This window comes from Theropithecus gelada, chromosome 11, assembly GCF_003255815.1.
Source record: "Theropithecus gelada isolate Dixy chromosome 11, Tgel_1.0, whole genome shotgun sequence".
NCBI lineage: Eukaryota > Metazoa > Chordata > Mammalia > Primates > Cercopithecidae > Theropithecus > Theropithecus gelada.
Window position 1 is genome coordinate 8,463,423 of NC_037679.1, and position 20,219 is coordinate 8,483,641.

General features: G+C 51.7%; 1 protein-coding gene across 2 annotated transcripts; it reads left to right on the forward strand.

The window, feature by feature from the left end:
- The first annotated feature begins 688 nt into the window (after positions 1-688).
- On the forward strand, positions 689-5,788 carry PRPH (peripherin). Of its 2 annotated transcripts, none has more exons than XM_025402310.1 (9): positions 689-2,833; positions 3,269-3,329; positions 3,521-3,616; positions 3,978-4,145; positions 4,237-4,362; positions 4,445-4,665; positions 4,765-4,814; positions 5,047-5,126; positions 5,377-5,788. In XM_025402310.1, exons 1-9 carry the CDS (start codon positions 2,289-2,291, stop codon positions 5,440-5,442), a joined length of 1,413 nt encoding a protein of 470 aa, XP_025258095.1. In that variant the 5' UTR covers positions 689-2,288; the 3' UTR covers positions 5,443-5,788. The 2 variants fall into 2 exon arrangements, with proteins under 2 accessions (XP_025258095.1, XP_025258094.1); XM_025402309.1 differs by having other exon boundaries at positions 2,107-2,833; positions 5,374-5,788.
- The last annotated feature ends 14,431 nt before the right edge of the window (positions 5,789-20,219 follow it).

A 20,219-nucleotide genomic window follows, 5' to 3' on the forward strand; every position in this document is an offset into this window, starting at 1 on the left:
GGAGGAGCCTCTTCTGCCTTGCAGTTCCTCACCCAGGCCTGATCCACAGCTCCAGAGCCCTGTTGTGGCAGCCCTCTGTCCCTTCTCCTCCGAGGCATGTAGGTGGCCAGCAGAGCGCTTAAGCAGGGTGAGGACGGGACCTCCATCTGGAACGCCCCAGACCCAGCCGCAGCCCCAGCAGCCTCTACTCTCAGTAGGCTTGGGTTCCCCACAAGCGCCCTGTAGACAGGGCCTGAGCTGGTCCTCCCCAGGCCTTGCCCGCCTCTCCGGGTACAGCGCTGGCTCCCTGCTCCTGGAGGGTGGGGCCAAATCTGGGATAGATGGGGCTCCAGGCCAACGGCAGCTGGGGCTCAGTGCCCAGGACTGTGGCAGGAAGCACCAAGGCTTCCCTAGCCCCCTCCTCACACCCACCAAGCCTTCTGGCCCTATCCCAGGTGGGACCCTACCCCTCCCCATTCCCAGGAATTGGGGGAGGCCAAGCTGTCATTTATCCATCCTGTCCCATCTCTCCCTTCCTCCCGCTTCCCACTCCCCTGGCAACCAAACCAGACCCATCAAGGAGAAGGAACTGGCAGCTGTGCAGGGAGAGACTAATGGCCCGGAAGGAAGGAGGGGCCTGGAGAGGAGACGAAGGCGGTAGGGACGTGAGTAGGGCGTTGGCCCTGGCCCATCTCAGAGGACACACAGAGGGGGGAGGGGGACACTGCCCTGCAATACTGACGAGCTGGCCAGCCAGGGAGCCGCCCTCCTCACCCCCAGCCAGATATCCAGGCAGGAGCCTCAAATCTGCTTCCCCAGATGCACTCTCTTGTCCTCAGGTCCCATCTGAGGCAGACCTGTCTCACAGGAGAGTGCTGGAGTCCCCGGCAGCAGCAGCATCCCCAGCCCTATGGTTTCTGGCAAACCCAGCAGACCTCAGCAACCCGGCTCCTGCAGATGATCCGAACTGCCTCTGTCCACTCCTGGGCAGGTTGTGCTTGCATTCTGGAAGCTGTTTGACATACAAAGGCCAGATATCAGCCTTCCCGCTAACTCTGGGGTAGGGGAGGTGTGGTGGGGTGTGTGATTGTGTGTGTATTTGTGTGTATGTAATGTGTGTGCACATATACAAGGCTGTGTGTATGCATCCGTTTGCGTGCGCAGGTTTGTGGACCTGTTTTGGGGCCTTCTCTCTTTCAGACTGCTGGGGATGGGCACCTTCTCTTTCCCCATCTCTTCCCCATCCAGCCCCACCCATCCCTGGTACCTGCAACACATCAATACTGGAAACCAGCTCCTGCCAGTCCATCCATCTCTCAGCCTTGGCAGCACCCTCAGCCCCCTCCCCTTCCTACCTCAGGAATCACTGTGGTTCCCGTAAAGCCCATGACTGAGCAGCAATTGGTGTGGAGTTGGGGGGAGGGAGAATCCAGTAAACCCAGACAGAATACAAAAGGCCCACTCAGCCTAGCCCGTGGCATGGGGCAGACCCTCCTGCGTGGGATCCAGAGCTGGGTCCAGCCACCCTCAGCCCCCTATGATGTACCCACCTCATTGGGGCTTCTTGGGGGGTATGTCTAGGTTTGGGGGCTGTGTCTTTAAGGCTGAAACATCAGCAGACAACCTCTGCTGGGCAGTGTTCAGGGGAGGGGGAGGGGAAGCAGGGCTGGTCAGCCCATTAGCAGCAGAGCTGGCGCCAGGCACCAGCCCTTCACAGGGCCCTGGGGATTAGGGAGAGTAGCTCTTCCCCAGCCCGATCTGCCTCTGCGCCCCTGTCTCCTATTCCTCTCTGGGTGTGGTGAAGGAGGGGTAGCTGACAGCAGGTGAAAGTAGAGCCTGGCCTTCAGGGGGCAAGTCAAGGCACCAGCTATGGGGCCTAAGCCAGGTCAACTCTCCCTCCAGCTGGCCTCCTCCCTACTCCTGTGCCAGAAGCCTGCCCTTTAACTTCAGGTCCTTCTACCTCGCAATTTTCAGGGACCCTAGTTTAAATCAGGCCTTCCTACCCTAGGTTCTAGCTTTGGGTGCTTGTTGGGAGATAGTGACCCCCACTCCAGCCGCAACAGGGGGCAATCAAGTGGGCAGAGGCCTGCAACCAGGGAAGGGAGGGGAAGGCGCTCCTGCTGTTCCGCAGGGGTGGGGCATCCCCCTCCCCACACAACCGCCCTCCAGCGGGCCATCAGGCCAGTAGGAGGAGCTGCCCGTGCCCCCCCTGAGACCGCAGGGCTATAAAGCCGCCTCGCAGCGGTCTGCGGCTCCTTCCCAGCCCCTGGCCTAGCTCTGCCAACGGTGACTGCCCATCCTCGGCCGCAATGAGCCACCACCCATCGGGCCTTCGGGCCGGCTTCAGCTCCACCTCATACCGCCGCACCTTCGGGCCACCGCCCTCACTATCCCCCGGGGCCTTCTCCTACTCGTCCAGCTCCCGCTTCTCCAGCAGCCGCCTGCTGGGCTCTGCGTCCCCGAGCTCCTCGGTGCGCCTGGGCAGCTTCCGTAGCCCCCGGGCGGGAGCGGGCGCCCTCCTGCGCCTGCCCTCGGAGCGCCTCGACTTCTCCATGGCCGAGGCCCTCAACCAGGAGTTCCTGGCCACGCGCAGCAACGAAAAGCAGGAGCTGCAGGAGCTCAACGACCGCTTCGCCAACTTCATCGAAAAGGTGCGCTTTCTGGAGCAGCAGAACGCGGCCCTGCGCGGGGAGCTGAGCCAAGCCCGGGGCCAGGAGCCGGCGCGCGCGGACCAGCTGTGCCAGCAGGAGTTGCGCGAGCTGCGGCGAGAGCTGGAGCTGTTGGGCCGCGAGCGTGACCGGGTGCAGGTGGAGCGCGACGGGCTGGCGGAGGACCTGGCGGCGCTCAAGCAGAGGTCAGGGGGCAGGGCTGGACCGCGGCCGTCGAGGCGAGGTCGAAGCGGCCGTCGAGGCGGCTGCTCTTCCCTCCCCTCGATTCCCCTCTCCATCAGCAGCCCAAGGGTGTGGCTCCCCTTACCAACCCAGGTGTGTGCAGGCAGCATCCTTGCCCACGGACTCCAAGTCCCCCTCGCCTCCCACTTTGCTCTGAGTGTCTGGGGAGGTGGGAGAAGTGGGTATCTGTGCCTCTCCTGAGTAATGTCGGAACCCCCTTTTCAGCTCCCAGTCCGTTAGAGAGAAAGCGGGGCAATTTTATCAGGCAGCCTCAGTCCTCCATTTAGAGTCCTGGGCAGCAACAACAGCCTCTAACCAGATCCCGGGGGGGCGCGCGGTCTGGGGTGCCAGCTGGGCGGCGACCCAGCAGTTCAGCCTCTGCACTCTCTTCCCGTCAGGTTGGAGGAGGAAACGCGCAAGCGGGAGGACGCGGAGCACAACCTCGTGCTCTTCCGCAAGGTGAGTCTGAGCCCCTCTCCGAGTTCAGCCTCCCCACCCCAACCCCCGACCTCAGTATCCAGAGGTGGCATCGGTGGGCGCTGGGAGAAAGGGGCAACCAGACGCCTCCCGAGGCAGACAGGGAGGTCTGGTCCTTCCTCGGCCTACGCAGCCCCTAACTTCTCTTGAACCTCCACTGCTACCCCTCGAAGGACGTGGACGACGCCACTCTGTCCCGCCTGGAGCTAGAGCGCAAGATTGAGTCTCTGATGGATGAGATTGAGTTCCTCAAGAAGCTGCACGAGGAGGTAAGTGGGCCCAGTATCAGGGGCGGCTTCTGAGGTTGTGGGGTGGTCTTGCTGGAGCTAGCAGGCGGAGCGGAGGCATCGCCCTGGGGATAAGGACGATGCTGGGTAGACGCAGCCCCTCCACCCCAGTCTACAGGTGGTTAGACTCCCACCCTTGCGCCACCTGGCGGCGGGCAGCGGGGCTGTACCTCCGAAACCTGGCCTCTGGTCTCGCGCCCGCGGGGGCGCAGGGCTGTACGCCCCGCCCTCCCTGGCGCCCCCTTCTGTTCGTTCAAGCGTTTCTTCTCTTTTCTGTGCACGAACTGCGTGGCCCGCGTGGGATTTGCGCCACTGTCCATCCTCTGCCTGCTCCCGGCCGTAGGAGCTGCGAGACCTGCAGGTGAGTGTGGAGAGCCAGCAGGTGCAGCAGGTGGAGGTGGAAGCCACGGTGAAGCCGGAGCTGACGGCAGCGCTGAGGGACATCCGCGCGCAGTACGAGAGCATTGCCGCGAAGAACCTGCAGGAGGCGGAGGAATGGTACAAGTCCAAGGTGCGAGAGCCGGGAGGGCCTGCGAGGCGGGGCGCTGGGGTGGTGTCGCGCTTCCCAGCCGACTCAAGCCTGAGTTACCCCCACTTCGCAGTACGCTGACCTGTCCGACGCCGCCAACCGGAACCATGAGGCCCTGCGCCAGGCCAAGCAGGAGATGAACGAGTCCCGACGCCAGATCCAGAGTCTGACATGCGAGGTGGACGGGCTGCGCGGCACGGTGAGTACGAAACTGCGCGCCCGGGCCCGGGGAGCGGACGATGAATGTTCCGCAACTGGCCCCTTCCACTCCCCTACCCCAGAACGAGGCGCTGCTCAGGCAGTTGAGAGAGCTGGAGGAGCAGTTCGCCCTGGAGGCGGGGGGCTACCAGGCGGGCGCCGCGCGGCTCGAGGAGGAGCTGCGACAGCTAAAGGAGGAGATGGCGCGGCACCTGCGGGAGTACCAGGAGCTCCTCAACGTCAAGATGGCCCTGGACATCGAGATCGCCACCTACCGCAAGCTGCTGGAGGGCGAGGAGAGCCGGTGAGGGTGGGGCTGCTGGGGCGGGGCAGGGAGGGGTCGGGACTGGGCGGGGAGGGCCGGGGCCTGGGCAGGGGCTCTGACAGCTTGCTTCGCCTCCAGGATCTCCGTGCCCGTCCATTCTTTTGCCTCCTTAAGTATAAAGACGACTGGTGAGTCTGCCTTGCAGCCTGTACCTCTCCTCGTCCACTTCTGCGCTCCTCGGGCTCCTGCTCTGACTCACCTCAGGGATCTGTTCTCCTCACGGAATTTCTGGGTCTTGGCCTATACCCACCCCTACTCCTCACACCCCACCCCTCCCCTGCCCTCAGATATAGCAGTGGGAGCCTAAGAGGAGATATTCCCAAGCCTTACCCCTTGAATCCTTCATCCTACTTTCTCCAGTGCCTGAGGTGGAGCCTCCCCAGGACAGCCACAGCCGGAAGACGGTTCTGATCAAGACCATTGAGACCCGGAATGGGGAGGTGAGGCATGGCCCCTAATCCCAGGACCCCACCATTTCCCATATTGTTTCTCAGTCCCAGCCTGGCTGTCGCTAATCTTACTTAGGGTGGGTAATTCTTGGGGAGAGACAGAGGAGGAGACAGAGAACATGGATAGATAAACAGGAGTCTCTGCTGGTTACCCCAAGGAGTGGAGCTCTATGATCCAAAGGAGTAGGATGGAGGGTGGCGCTGAATGGCTTGTGCCCATCATGTGCCCTGTCCCCAGCAGGTGGTGACAGAGTCCCAGAAGGAGCAGCGCAGTGAGCTGGACAAGTCTTCTGCCCACAGTTACTGAACCCCTTGGTTCAGAGCCTTGACTCTGCCCTAGGCCTGCTCTAAGCCCAAACCCTAACACAACTCCTGAATTGTCTCCTCTTCCACTGCATGTGTCTAAAAGGTGGTACCAGGCATCCCTTTCCTGGCTTATGGCCAAGCCCTACCCGGCCAGCAGTCGCTGAGCCTCTCCCTGCTCTGACACTTGATGTGACCTATGTGCTCCCCTTTTCATGTCCCGATAAGAAGCCAATGATCCCCCCCTCAGGACAGATCTACTCCAGCCACGATGAGAAGTGGGTGAGCCAGGGTCTGAGTTTCACGTTTGAACCAAATAAAATCCTGTCAAAAGAAAACTCTCCAGTGCATTTGTGTCTGTGGAAGTGTGTGGGGGGTGCCTGAGGGGAGGAGCCTCAGCGGTGTTCTCCCTTTTCCTCGAGTCATTTCTTTTTTGGCTGTCACTCTCTTGGCATCAATATACCTTTCTAGGTTTTCTATCTCTGTCCATTCCTTCTCAGCTTTTGTTCCTCACCTGCAGCCTAGAATGCTCAGCCACCTGCTGGGTGCCTCACAGGTCACTCAAACGCAATCTGTCCCAAACAGAGCTCCTCACCTCCCTCTGCAATCATGCTCTTCCTCTGGATTCCCCGCCCGAGAAGAAGGCACCACTAAGACACCTAGTGCCCAAGTTAGAATTCAGCTCAACTTATGCACCCTCCTTTTCTTCACCTGACTCCCAATTCTGTGAAGTCTACTTCTTTTGCTATTTAAAAAATTTTAATAGGCCAGGCAAGGTGGCTCACACCTATAATCCCAGCACTTTGCGAGGCCGAGGCAGGTGGATCACGAGGTCAGGAGATCGACACCATCCTGGGTAACATGGTGAAAGCCCGTTTCTACTTAAAAAAAAAAAATAGCCAGGCGTGATGGTGGGCACCTGTAGTCCCAGGTACTCGGGAGGCTGAGGCAGGAGAATGGAGTGAACCCAGGAGGCCGAGCTTGCAGTGAGCTGAGATCGCACCACTGCACTCCAGCCTAGGTGACAGAGCTCAAAAAAAAAAAAAAAAAAAAGCCGGGCGTAGTGGCACACGCCTGTAGTCCCAGCTACTTGGGAGGCTGAGGCAGAAGAATCAATTGAACCCAGGAGGCAGAGGTTGCAATGAGCTGAGACCGCACCACTGCACTCCAGCCTGGGCAACAGAGTGAGACTCTGTCTCAAAAAAAAATTAATATATAAAAATTATTTATTTATTTATTTATTGAGATGGAGTTTTGCTCTTGTTGCCCAGGCTGGAGTGCAGTGGCACAGTCTCCACTCACTGCAACCTCCACCTCCCGGGTTCAAGCAATTCTCCTGCCTCAGTCTCCCAAGTAGCTGAGATTACAGGTGTGCACCACCATGCCCAGCTAATTTTGTATTTCTTTTTAGTAGAGACGAGGTTTCACCATGTTGGCCAGGCTGGTCTCGAACCCCTGATCTCAAGTGATTCACCCACCTCGGCCTCCCAAAGTGCTGGGATTACAGGCATGAGCCACTGCACCCGGCCAAAAATAATTTTTAAATTTGCTTCATGAGTTGGGATCTCGCTATGTTGCCCAGGCTTGTATTAAACTCCTGGGTTCAAATGATCCTCCTGCCTCAGCTGGCCAAAGTAATGCTAGGATTACAGGCACAAGACATCATGTTAGGCTTTTTTTTTTTTTTTTTTTGAGACGGTCTCACTCTGCCACCCAGGCTGGAGTGCAGTGGCACAATCATAGCTCACTGCAGCCTTGACCTTCTGGGTTCAAGTGATCCTCCCACTTCAGCCTCTTGAGTAGCTGGGACCACAGAAACATGCCACCACTCATGGCAAATTTTTCCATTTTTTGTAGAGATAGGGCCTCTCTATGTTGCTCAGGCTGGTCTCAAACTCCTGGGCTCAAGTGATCCTCCCACCTCAGCATCCCAAAATGCTGGGATTATAGGCGTGAGCCACTGTGCCTGGTATGAAGTCTACTTCTTAACTCTCTTTCAAGTCTGTCTGGTTCTCCCCGTCCCCATTACCAACATCTTAGTCCAGGCCACCATCATATCTTGCCTGGGTCACATTATCTACATTATCAATGGTTTCCTTCTCCTGGCCTGCTCTGCCACCTGCCCAAATGTATTCAATACCCTTAGTAAATCAGATTATGCTATCACCATCCCTGCCCCTGCTTGAAAATGTCTATTTCCTGGTGTATCACCAGGTGTGGTGACTTATGCCTGTAGTCCCAGCACTTTGGGTGGCCAAGGTGGGAGCATGGTTTGATGCCAGGAGTTCGATGCCAGCCTCAGCAACACAGAGAGACCCCATTTCTACAAAAATTAAAATATTAGCTGGGCATGGTGGCATGAGCCTGTGGTCCCAGCTACTTGGGAAGCCGAGGTAGGAGGATCACTTAAGCCCAGGTCGTGGTTGCAGTGAGCCAAGAAAAGTGCCACTGTACTTCAGCCAGGGTAATAAAGTAAGAACCTGTCTCCACAAAAAGAAAAAAAGAAAAAAAAGAAACACCCATGCTGTCTTCCATTCCAGCTCCATTCTTCCATTCCATCCTACCCTTGCCTTCAAGTCAAAATTCACATCTGAATTTAAGATGATCTTCTTCACTCAGCTATGGTGCTAGGTGCAAGGAATAAGCCAGAGTCCCTGATCTCAAGGAATTTACAGTTTGGGATGGGGGAGATAGGCAGCATAAGCAGACAATTTCAACCTCATAAGGAGTGCTGTCTGGGATAATAAGCACATAGTGATGTTAATATGAAGATAAGCACCTAAGCCAGGCTTAGGCAGGAGGGGTGGCTTCCCACAGGAGGTGACATCACACTAAGCACTGAAGAATGAGCAGGAGTTAGTCAGGTGAAGCAAGGAGAGAAGGACTTGCTTAGAGAAATGAGCCGGGAGGTAAGACAGCGAATTTGGAAACTAAAAGCAGTTTTATAATGATGGAGTGAAGGCTAGAATGGAAGGAACAGCATTGATGCTGGAAAGATGAATAAGGGCCCGGTCATGGAGGGCTTGATAAGCCATGTTAAAGCAGTCAGGTTTTTGTTTTTAATTAATTAATTAATTAATATATTTATTTATGTATTTGTTTGAGGCAGAGTCTCACTGTGTTGCCCAGGCTGGAGTGCAGTGGTGAGATCTCACCTCCCAGGTTCAAGTGATTCTCTTCCCTCAGCCTCCCAAGTAGCTGGGACTACAGGCGCATGCCACCACACCCGGCTAATTTTTCCCAACCTCAGGTGATCCACCCACCTTGGCTTCCCAAAGCACTGGGATTACAGGCATAAGCCACTGCACCTGGATTTTCTTTTCTTTCTTTTTTTTTTTTTAATTTAAAGACAGGGTCTCTCTCTGACACTAGGCTGAAGTGCAGTGGCACTATCATAGCTCACTTCAGCTTCCAACTCATGGGCTGAAGTGATCCTCCTGCCTCAGCCTCCCCAGTAACTGGGACTACAGGCGCATGCCACCACACCCAGTTAGTTTTTAAAATTGTTTTGTAGATACAGGGTCTTGCTATGTTGCCCAGGCTAGTCTCAAACTCCTGGCCTCAAGCAATCCTCCCACCTCGGCCTCCCAAAGTGTTGGGATAACAGGTGTGAGCCATCACATCCGGCCTGGAATTTATCCTAAGAAAAAGGGAAAGAAACTTAAAAGTTTTAATAAGGAGGGTGATTCAGATCTGCATTTTAGGAAGATCACTCTTGCTGAAATATGTGGAAAGAATTGGAAGGAGATGGGAGATCAGGTCAGAGGCTTTTTCAGTGAAAAATACAAGAGATGATGATGGGTATGGTCACTGGAGGTGGGTTTGAGAAATACTGGAGGGTGGAATCTGCAGTGTCTAGGATTGATTGGCAGTGTGCGGAAAAGGAATAGTAACAATGACCCACGTTTTTGCTTGAACAACCAGGCAGCTAGATGATGGTACCTTTCAAAGAAAGAGCAAAGCTGGATGCAGTGGCTCTCGACTGTAATCCCAGCTACTCGAGAGGCTGAGGTGAGAGGACTGCTTGAAGCCAAGTTCAATACCAGCCTGGACGACATCAGGAGACTCTAGCTCTAAAAAAAAAAAAAGGAAGACTGAAGTGAAATGGGGAAAGTGGGAACCCAAGACAACAAAGTCAGTTTTAGACTCATTGAGGATGAGATGCTCTGGAACATCCAAGGGGAAGGGATGAAGGGATGCCAGGCAGCTGGTGTCACAGGTCTGGAGTTCAGGCGTGGTTGGATATTTTGAGATACTGAATCTATTGGAATGCTTTTTATTACAAGTAACAGATAATCTCTCTAAGAAAAATAAGGCCGAGTGTGGTGGTTCATACCTGTAATCTCAGCACTTTGGGAGGCCAAGGTGAGAGGATCTCTTGAGCCCAGGAGTTCCAGATCAGTATGGACAACACAGGACAATCCTATCTATACAAAAAATACAAAAATTAGTGGCATGCACCTATAATCCCAGCTACTCCAGATACTGAAGCGGGAGGATCGCTTGAGCCTGAGTGATGGAGGCTGCAGGGAGCTATGATCTTACCACTGCACTCCAATCTGGGCAACAGAATGAGATCCTGTTTCATAAATAAATAAATAGGAAATATCTCACATAACAAAGAGCCAGAGGTAGGGGGCAGGCTCTGAGGTTGGTTGATTCAGAAGCTCAATGATGTCACCAAGGACGCAGGCCCTGTCCATGGCTCTGCTCGGCCTCCTCCTCGGAGGGGTACTTTGCCCTTGGGATGGTCCTCATGATTCCACAATGGCTATCAGCAGCTACTGGGTGATGGCAGGTATGAGATAGAAATCTTTCCCATTAGACTGTTTAGCTAATGTCTTTGGTGTGTCTACTCTTGAACTAGTAACAATTGCCAGGGGACAGCTGCTGACTGGCTTGGGCTCATTATCCGGTATGGAATGGAAGTCAGGAATCCATGAGGTCACACCAGACGTTGCTCAGGCTTTCACCACTACCCTCTGCATAGGACACACGTATACACACATTCTTTACACCCTGTGCCTTTGCTCTCTTCCATTCAGCACCTATTACCTCAAAGGAGAAATATCACTGTGGAAAAGCAGACAAAAGCTTTGGGGTTTCAAATATTTAGGTGTTTAAGTAGGCAAATGTTCCAGTTTGAAAACTTTTACATCAGTTCATGGCCTATGATTTGTACTGGGTACAAGGAAGAGAGACTGAGCCAAAGAAGGGCATGGGACGTCTCAGGTGTCACACATGGGAAGAAATGAAATCACCTGGCCGGGCGTGGTGGTTCATGCCTGTAATCCCAGCACTTTGGGAGGCCAAGGTAAGTGGATCACCTGAGGTCAGGAGTTCGAGACCAGCCTGGCCAACATGATGAAACCCCATCTCTACCAAAAATTCAAAAACTTAGCTGGGCGTGGTGGCGTGCACCTGTAATCCCAGCTACCCAGGAGGCTGAGGCAGGAGAATCACTTGAACCCGGGAGGCTAAGGTTGCAGTGAGCTGGAGATCACGCCACTGTACTCCAGCATGGGCAACAAGAGCAAAACTCCATCTCAAAAAAAAAAAAAAAAAAAAAAAAGAAAAAAAGAAAAAAGAAATCATCCAAGAACAGTGCATATAGTGAGAAAAGAAAAGGACCATGGGGAGAATCTTAAAGAGAATGTGGAGAATTAACAGGCTGAGATGGAAGAGGAACACCAAGAAAGTGTGGCCTTGACTTCTCAAGGCCAGAGAAAGCTTTAAAGAGGGAGCAGTGGGCCACATGATACTGGGAGCCCAAGTTAGAAAACAATAGGAAAATTTAGGATTTATCAACAAGGAAGATGCTAGAGAGCTCAGTGACAGCGGATTCAAGGCAGAATTGGGTCAGAAGAAAAAAGAGGAGTGAATGAGAGATGAGGAAGTGAAGACCAGAGTACCCTCTTTTTTTCTGAGACAGAGTCTACTCTGTCACTCAGGTTGGAATGCAATGGCGCGATCTTGGCTCACTGCAACCTCCACCTCCTGGATTCAAGTGATTCTCGTGCCTCAGCCTCCTGAGTAGCTGTGATTACAGGCGTGAGCCACCATGCCCGGCCCAGAGTACGCTCTTAAGATGTGGTTTGGCCTGGCACGTTGGCTCACGCCTGTGACCCCAGCACTTTGGGAAGCCGAGGGGAGCAGATCACTTAGGTCAGGAGTTCGAGACCAGCCTGGCCAACATGGTGAAACCCCGTCTCTACTAAAAATACAATAGTTAGCTGGGCGTAGTGGTGGGTGCCTATAAACACAGCTACTCGGGAGGCAGAGGCACGAAAATCGCTTGAAGCTGGGAGGCAGAGGCTGCAGTAAGCCCAGCCTGGGTGACAGAGCAAGACTCTGTCTCAAAATAAATAAATAAAATAAGTTTTTTCTTTCTTTCTTTTTCTTTTCTTTTCTTTTTTTTTTTTTTTCAGAGTCTCGCTGGAGTGCAGTGGCGCAATCTCGGCTCACTGCAAACTCTGCCTCCCAGGTTCACGCCATTCTCCTGCCTCAGCCTCCCAAGTAGCTGAGACTACAGGTGCTTGCCACCACGCCTGGCTAATTTTTTTGTACTTTTAGTAGAGATGGGGTTTCACCATGTTAGCCAGGAAGGTCTCGATCTCCTGACCTCGTGACCCACCTGCCTCAGCCTCCCAAAGTGCTGGGATTACAGGTGTCAGCCACCACACCCAGCATTTTTTTTTTTTTTTAGATGAAGTCTTGCTCTGTCACCCAAGCTGGAGTGCAGTGGCACAATCTCCACTCACTGCAACCTCCACCTTCTGGGTTCAAGCAATTATCCTGCCTCAGCTTCCTGAGTATCTGGGACTACAGGTGCGCGCCACCATACCTGGCTAATTTTTTGTATTTTTAGTAGAGACGGGGTTTCACCATGTTGGCCAGGCTGGTCTCAAACTCCTGACCTCGTGATCCACCTGCCTTGGCCTCCCAAAGTGCTGGGATTACAGGTATGAGCCACAGCACCCAGCCTCTTTTTCTTTTTTAGACAGAATCTCATGCTGCTCAGGCCGGAGTGCAGCGGCATGAACATGGTTCATTGTAGCCTCAACCCCCTGGGATCAAGCGATCCTCCCATCTCAACCTCTCAAGTAGCTGGGACCACAGGTGCATGCCACCACACTTTGGTTAATGTTTTTTACATTTATTTCCTTTTTATTTAATTTTTTTATTTTTATTATTTATTTTTATTTTTATTTTTTTGAGACGGAGTCTTGCTCTGTCACCCAAGCTGGAGTGCAGTGGCCGGATCTCAGCTCACTGCAAGCTCCGCCTCTGGGGTTCACGCCATTCTCCTGCCTCAGCTTCCCAAGTAGCTGGGACTACAGGCCCCCGCCACCATGCCCGGCTAATTTTTTGTATTTTTTTTAGTAGAGACAGGGTTTCGCTGTGTTAGCCAGGATGGTCTCGATCTCCTGACCTCGTGATCTGCCCACCTCAGCCTTCCAAAGTGCTAGGATTACAGGTGTGAGCCACCACGCCTGGTCAATTTTTTTTCTTTTAAATGGAGATTCGGCCTCACTTGGTTGCCCAGGCTGGTCTTGAACTCCTGACCTCAAGTGATCCTCTGCCTCGGCCTCTCAACGTGCTGGGATTACAGGCATGAGCTCATGCCACCAAGCCCTCCCTATTTTTTATTTTTCTGTTTTTGAGACATGGTTGCCTAGGCTGGAGTGCAATGCTGAGATGACAGCTCACTGCAGGCTTGACCTGGGATCAAGTAATCCTCCCACCTCAGCCTCCTGAGTAGCTTGGACTACAGGTGCATGACACCACACCTGGCTAATTTTTGTATTTTTTTTTTTTTTTGTAGAGATGGGGTTTTGCCATGCTGTCCAGGCTGGTCTCAAACTCCTGGGCTCAATTGATCCTCCCACCTTGGCCTCCCAAAGTGCTGAGATTACAGGCATAAGCCACCATGCCTGGCCTAAAATTCACTTTTTATCTTTATACTGTGGCTAAAAAAAATTAAAAGAGACCAGGAATGAACATGTTTAATGCTGGAGAGAACGTTAAACAATCAAATTGTCATGGGTGAGCCCAGCCTTCTGTTAAAATGATACAACCTCAGACTTGGATGTGATTGAAAAGTTTTAGGAAAACTCAAAATCCAATTCTAATCAAGGTGATCCAATTTATTTATTTATGAGACAGAGTCTTGCTGTGTTGCCCAGGCTGGAGTGCAGTGGCACGATCTCGGCTACTGCAACCTCCACTCCCAGGTTCAGGTGATTCTTGTGCCTCAGCTTCTCAAGTAGCTGGGACTACCGGCGTGTGCCACCACGCCCAGCAGATTTTTGTATTTTTGTATTTTTAGTAGAGATAGCTTCGCCATGTTGGCCAGGCTGGTCTCAAACTTCTGACCTCAAGTGATCTGCCCACCTCGGCCTCCCAAAGTACTGGGATTACAAGTGTGAGCCACTGTGCCCAGCCGTGATCTGGTTTTTTTTTTTTTTTTGATATGGAATTTCGCTCTTGTTGCCCAGGCTGGAGTGCAACGGCGCGATCTTGGCTCACCGCAACCTCTGCCTCCTGGGTTCAAGCAATCCTCCTGCCTCAGCCTTTCGAGTAGCTGGGATTACAGGCATGCGCCACCATGCCTGGATAATTTTGTATTTTTATTAGAGACGGGGGTTTCTCCATGTTGGTCAGGCTGGCTTTGAACTCCCCACCTCAGGTGATCTGCCCACCTTGGCCTCCCGATGTGCTGGGATTACAGGAAATATCTGTACAACATTCTTCTTGAGAAGAATGAGTCCAGTTGGGCCTCCCAGGCAGGAGACCCTTAGCAGTAGGGGGCACACTGCTCCCTCACCTAGGGTTCTACTTCTTTGATTGCTCCTGTCTTTTTTTTCTTTTTTTGAGACAGCGTCTCACTCTGTCGCCAGGCAGGAGTGCAGTGGCGCAATCTCGGCTCACTGCAACCTCCGCCTCCTGGGTTCAAGCGATTCTCCTGCCTCAGCCTCCCATGTAGCTGGGACTACAGGTGTGCGCCACCATGCCCAGCTAATTTTTGTACTTTTACTAGAGACGGGGTTTCACCATGTTGGCCGGGATGGTGATTGCTCCTGTCACAATGAACAAATGACCTCACCCTGGTGTTTGCTTACCCAGTTTCTTCTTACTCATGGCTTTGACTGCCCACAGCTTCCATTGCCTAGTAGCAACTGCATACTGATTTCTGGGGCTTTCTTTCGCTTCCTATCACAGAAGATGCCCACATTATCAATCTTATCAAATGGATCGATACTCTCCACCCTCTCTGTAAGACATTACTCCCACCTGATATCCAAAACATGCTGAGCTCGTGAGACAGCTGCACTAGTTCCTTGTGTACCCTGGCTCCCACAGGCTGAGTTAACAAATGTTAAATGCATAACACATGTTGGTCATATTTGTTCCTAAATCTGTTTTTGACACTTACATTTGTTATAAAATCCTGTCGTTCAAGTAAACATTTCTTAAACTAATGAAAGAGTGAATCATACAACTTTCATTTAACAGATGACATAGTAGTTAAGAATCTCCGCATTTGGGCCGGGCACGGTGGCTCAAGCCTGTAATCCCAGCACTTTGGGAGGCCGAGACGGGTGGATCACGAGGTCAGGAGATCAAGACCATCCTAGCTAACATGGTGAAACCCCATCTCTACTAAAAATACAAAAAAGATTAGCCGGGCGTGGTGGCAGGCGCCTGTAGTCCCAGCTACTCGGGAGGCTAAGGCAGGAGAATGGCGTGAACCTGGGAGGTGGAGCTTGCAGTGAGCTGAGATCGTGCCACTGCACTCCAGCCTGGGCGACTGAGCAAGACTCCGTCTCAAAAAAAAAAAAAAAAAAAAGAATCTCTGCATTTGAATCTTGAATCTTCTACTTACTAGATGCATGACCTTTGGAAAGATGCTTCATATCTTTTTGCCTCAGTTTCCTAATCTGTAAAATGGACACAACAATAGTAGCTGCTTTATAGGATTACTGTGAAGTAATTATCTATGTGAAGATGAAATGAGATGATTCATGCAGAGCTGAGTGGACACGGCTATCCTGTACGCAGGAGAATAGGGTGACACTGTTTAGAATATGACCTGGACTGCTGCCCTCAGCAGGGTGGCATGGGACTGATCATAAATTATAGACCAAGGATCACAGTTTTAATTGTTCTTCAGCAGTATAAACCGCAAAGATTTTTTCTATTTCAAGCAGAAAGCTTGAAAATATGTTTCAGCCCTTTTCATGCTATATACATTTCCTACTGCTGTTGCAACAAATTATCACAAACTTAGTGGTTTAAAACAACAAATTTAAGGGCCAGGCATGGTGGCTCATCCCTGTAATCCCATCACTTTGGGAGACTGAGGAAGGAGGATATCTTATTTATTTATTTATTTATTTATTTTATTTTTGAGACTGAGTTTCACTCTTGTTGCCCAGGCTGGAGTGCAATGGTGCCATCTTGGCTCACTGCAACCTCTGCCTCCCAGGTTCAAGCAATTATCCCGCCTCAGCCTCCCGGATAGCTGGGACTACAGGTGTGTGCCACCACGCCTGGCCAATTTTTTTTTTTTTTTTTTTTGAGACGGGGTCTTGCTCTGTCGCCTAGGCTGGAGTGCAGTGGCCGGATCTCAGCTCACTGCAAGCTCCACCTCCTGGGTTTACGCCATTCTCCTGCCTCAGCCTCCCGAGTAGCTGGGACTACAGGCGCCTGCCACCTCGCCTGGCTAGTTTTTCGTATTTTTTAGTAGAGACGGGGTTTCACCAGGATGGTCTCGATCTCCTGACCTCGTGATCCGCCCGTCTCGGCCTCCCAAAGTGCTAGGATTACAGGTTTGAGCCACCACGCCCGGCCCAATTTTTTGTATTTTAGTAGAGATGGAGTTTCACCATGTTGGCCAGGATGGTCTCGATCTCCTGCCTACCTCAGCTTCCCAAACTGCTGGGATTACAGGCGTAAGCCACCGCACCTAGCTCTGATTTTACTTTCTTTTTTTTTTTTTTTTTTGAGACGGAGTCTCGCTCTGTTGCCCAGGCTGGAGTGCTGTGGCCGGATCTCAGCTCACTGCAAGCTCCGCCTCCCGGGTTCCCGCCATTCTCCTGTCTCAGCCTCCCGAGTAGCTGGGACTACAGGCGCCCGCCACCTCGCCCGGCTAGTTTTTTGTATTTTTTAGTAGAGACGGGGTTTCACCGTGTTAGCCAGGGTGGTCTCGATCTCCTGACCTCGTGATCCGCCCATCTCGGCCTCCCAAAGTGCTGGGATTACAGGCTTGAGCCACCGCGCCCGGCCTGATTTTACTTTCTTTTCTTTCTTTCTTTCTTTTTTTTTTTTTGAGACGGAGTCTTGTTCTGTCACCCAGGCTGGAGTGCAGTATCAGGATCTTGGCTCACTGCAACCTCCACCTCCTGGGGTCAAGCAATTCTCCTTCCTCAGCCTCCTGAGTAGCTGGGATTACAGGTGCACACCACCATGCCCAGCTAATTTTTTTGTATTTTAGTAGAGACGAGGTTTCACCATGCTGGCCAGGCTGGTCTTGAACTCCTGACCTCGTGATCTGCCTGCCTTGGCCTCCCAGAGTGCTGGGATTACAGGCGTGAGCCACCGTGCCTAGCCGATTTTACTTTCTAAAGCCTGTTTTTTGCTTTGTTTGTGGGTTTGTCTTTGTTTTTGTTTTGTTTTGTTTTGAGACAGAGTCTTGCTTTGTTGCCCAGGCTGGAGTGCAGTGGCTTGATCTCTGCTCACTGCAACCTCCACCTCCCATGTTCAAGCACCTCTCCTGTGTCAGCCTCTTGAGTACATTTGACCTTAGCCAAAAGGCTGAGAAGCGATCAGCCTCCTGAGTAGCTGGGTCTACAGGTGCATGCCACCAGGCTCAGCTAATTTTTGTATTTTTAGTAGAAACGGGATTTCACCATATTGGTCAGGCTGATCTTGAGCTCCTGACCTCAGGTGATCCACCCACCTCAGCCTCCCAAAGTGCTGGGATTACAGGCATGAGCCACCAAGTCCGGCGGGTTTGTCTTTGTTTAGAGACTTGCCTGGGTTAAATCTATGAGCTCTGTCTCCCCCTCTGAGGTGTGTAGCTGCTGATCTCTCTGCTCAGTTTCTTTTTCTCTTACTTTTTTTTTTTTTGAGATGGAGTCTCACTCTGTCGCCCAGGCTGGAGTGCAGTGGCACGATCTCAGTTCACTATAACCTCCGTCTCCTGGGTTCATGCAGTTCTCCTGTGTCAGCCTCCCAAGTAGCTTAGATTATAGGTGCCCGCCACCAAGCCCAGCTAATTTTTGTATCTTTAGTAGAGTAGCTGGGATTACAGGCATGCGCCACCATGCCTGGCTAATTTTGTATTTTTAGTAGAGACGGGGGTTCTGCATGTTGGTTAGGCTGCTCTTGAACTCCCGACCTCAGGTGATCCACCCACCTCAGCCTCCCAAAGTGCTGAGATTATAGCCACAGCACCCGGCCATCTTTTTTTTTTTTTTTTTTTTTTTTTTGAGACAGAGTCTCGCTCTGTCACCCACGCTGGAGTGCAGTGGTATGATCTCGGCTCACCGCAACCTCCGCCTCCCAGGTTCAGGCAATTCTCGTGCCTCAGCCTCCTGAATAACTAGGATTACAGGCGCTCACCACCACATTTGGTTAAGTTTTGTATTTTTAGTAGAGATGGGGTTTCACCATGTCGGCCAGGCTGGTGTCAAACTCCTGATGACCTCAGGTGATCTGCCTGTCTCAGCTTCCCACAGTGCTGGGATTACAGGCACGAGCCACTGCACCTAGCCCAGGAAGGAGGATATCTTGAGACCAGGAGTTTGAGACCAGCCTGGGAACTATAGAAAGACCTGTCTCCGTAAAAAATGAAAAAATGAGCTGGGTGGCATGTGCCTGTAGTCCCAGCTACTGGGGAGGCTACGGTGGGAGGATCAATTGAGTCCAGGAGCTCAAGGCTGCAATGAACTATCATTGTACCACTGCACCCCGGCCTGGGTGACAGAGTGAGAACTTGTCTCAAAACAAACAAAAACAAACAAACAAAAAATACCCACAAAACCCCTAAAACAATACATTTATTATCTTGAGGTTCTGGAAGTCAGAAGTCTAAAATGGGTCAACAGAGCTACGTTCCTGCTGGAGGCTTCAGAGGAACCTTTTCAAGATTACTTGCCTGTGGCTGGACATGGTAGTTCATGCCTGTAATCCCAGCACTTCGGGAGGCCAAGGCTGGCAGATCGTGAGGTCAGAAGATCGAGACCATCCTGTCTAACACGGTGAAACCCTGTGTCTACTAAAAATACAAAAAATTAGCCAGGTGTGGTGGTGGGCGCCTGTAGTCCGTTACTTGGGAGGCTGAGGCAGGAGAATCGCTTGAAACTGGGAGGTGGAGGTTCCAGTGAGCCCAAATTGCGCCACTGCACTCTAGCCTGGGTGACAGAGCGAGAATCTGTCTAAAAAAAAAAAAAAAAAAAAAAAGATTAATTGCCTTTTTCAACTTCTAAAGACTGCCCGTGTTCCTCAACCTGTGGTCCTCTTCCATCTTTAAAGCCAGCAATTGCCTCAGTCCAACCTCTACTTCAGTTGTCACATTTCTGACTCTGACTCTCCTGCCTCCTGCTTCCCTCTGATAAGGATCCTTGTTATTACATTGGGTGCACTCAGATAATCCAAAATAATCTCCGTATTTCAAAATCCCTAATTTGGCTAGGTGCAGTGGCTCATGCCTGTAATTGTAACATTTTGAGAGGCTAAGGCAGAAGGATCGCTTGAGCCCATGAGTTTGAGGTTACAATGAGCTATGATCGCACCACTCTACACAGCATGAGTGACAGAGAAAGGCCTTGAAAAAAGAAGGAAGGAAGGAAGGAAGGAAGGAAGGAAGGAAGGAAGGAAGGAAGAAAGAAAGAAAGGAGAAAGAGAGAGAGAAAGAAAGAAAGAGAGAAGGAAGGAGAAAGAGAGAGAGAAAGAAAGAGAGAAGGAAGGAGAAAGAGAGAAAGAAAAGACTTAATCAAATCATTAAAGTCCCTTTTGCAATGTAAGAAAACGTATTCACAGGTTCTGAGGGTTAGAATGTGGACACCTTTTGGGGAGGATATTATTATGCCTACCATATTCAGCCCTCTGGCCTCTGAAGATTCGTGTTCTTCTCACATGTAAAATATATTCAGCCCATCTCAAGATCTCCAAAAGTCTCAAGCCATTGCAGTATCAACTCAAGTCTCAAATCTCATTTAAATCTCATCAGCTCAAAAGTCCAATATCTCATCATTTAAATCGTCTAAATTAGGTATGAGTGAGGCTCTGGATATAATCACTCCTGGGGGAAAATTCTTCCCGATCTGTGGACCTGTGGAACTAGAAAGCAAGTTATCTGTCCCCCCTACACCCCACCCCCCTTTTTTGAGACAGGGTCTCGCTCTGTGACCCAGGCTAGAATGTAGTGGCATCATCATGGCTCACTGCAGCCTTGAGTTCCCTGGGCTCAAGCGATCATCCCATCTCAGTCCCTGAGCAGCTGGGACTACAAGTGTGCACCATCATTTAAAAAATTTTTTTTTATTTTTTATTTTTTTTGAGACAGGGTCTTGTTCTGTTGCCCAGGCTGGAGTGCAGAGGTGCAGAGGCCTGATCTCAGCTCACTGCAACCTCCGTCTCCCAGGTTCAAGCGATTCTCCTGCCTCAGCCTCCCAAGTAGCTGGGATTACAGGCGTGCACCACCATGCCTGGCTAATTTTTGTATTTTTTGTAGAGACGGGGTTTCATCATGTTGGTCAGGCTGGTCTTGAACTC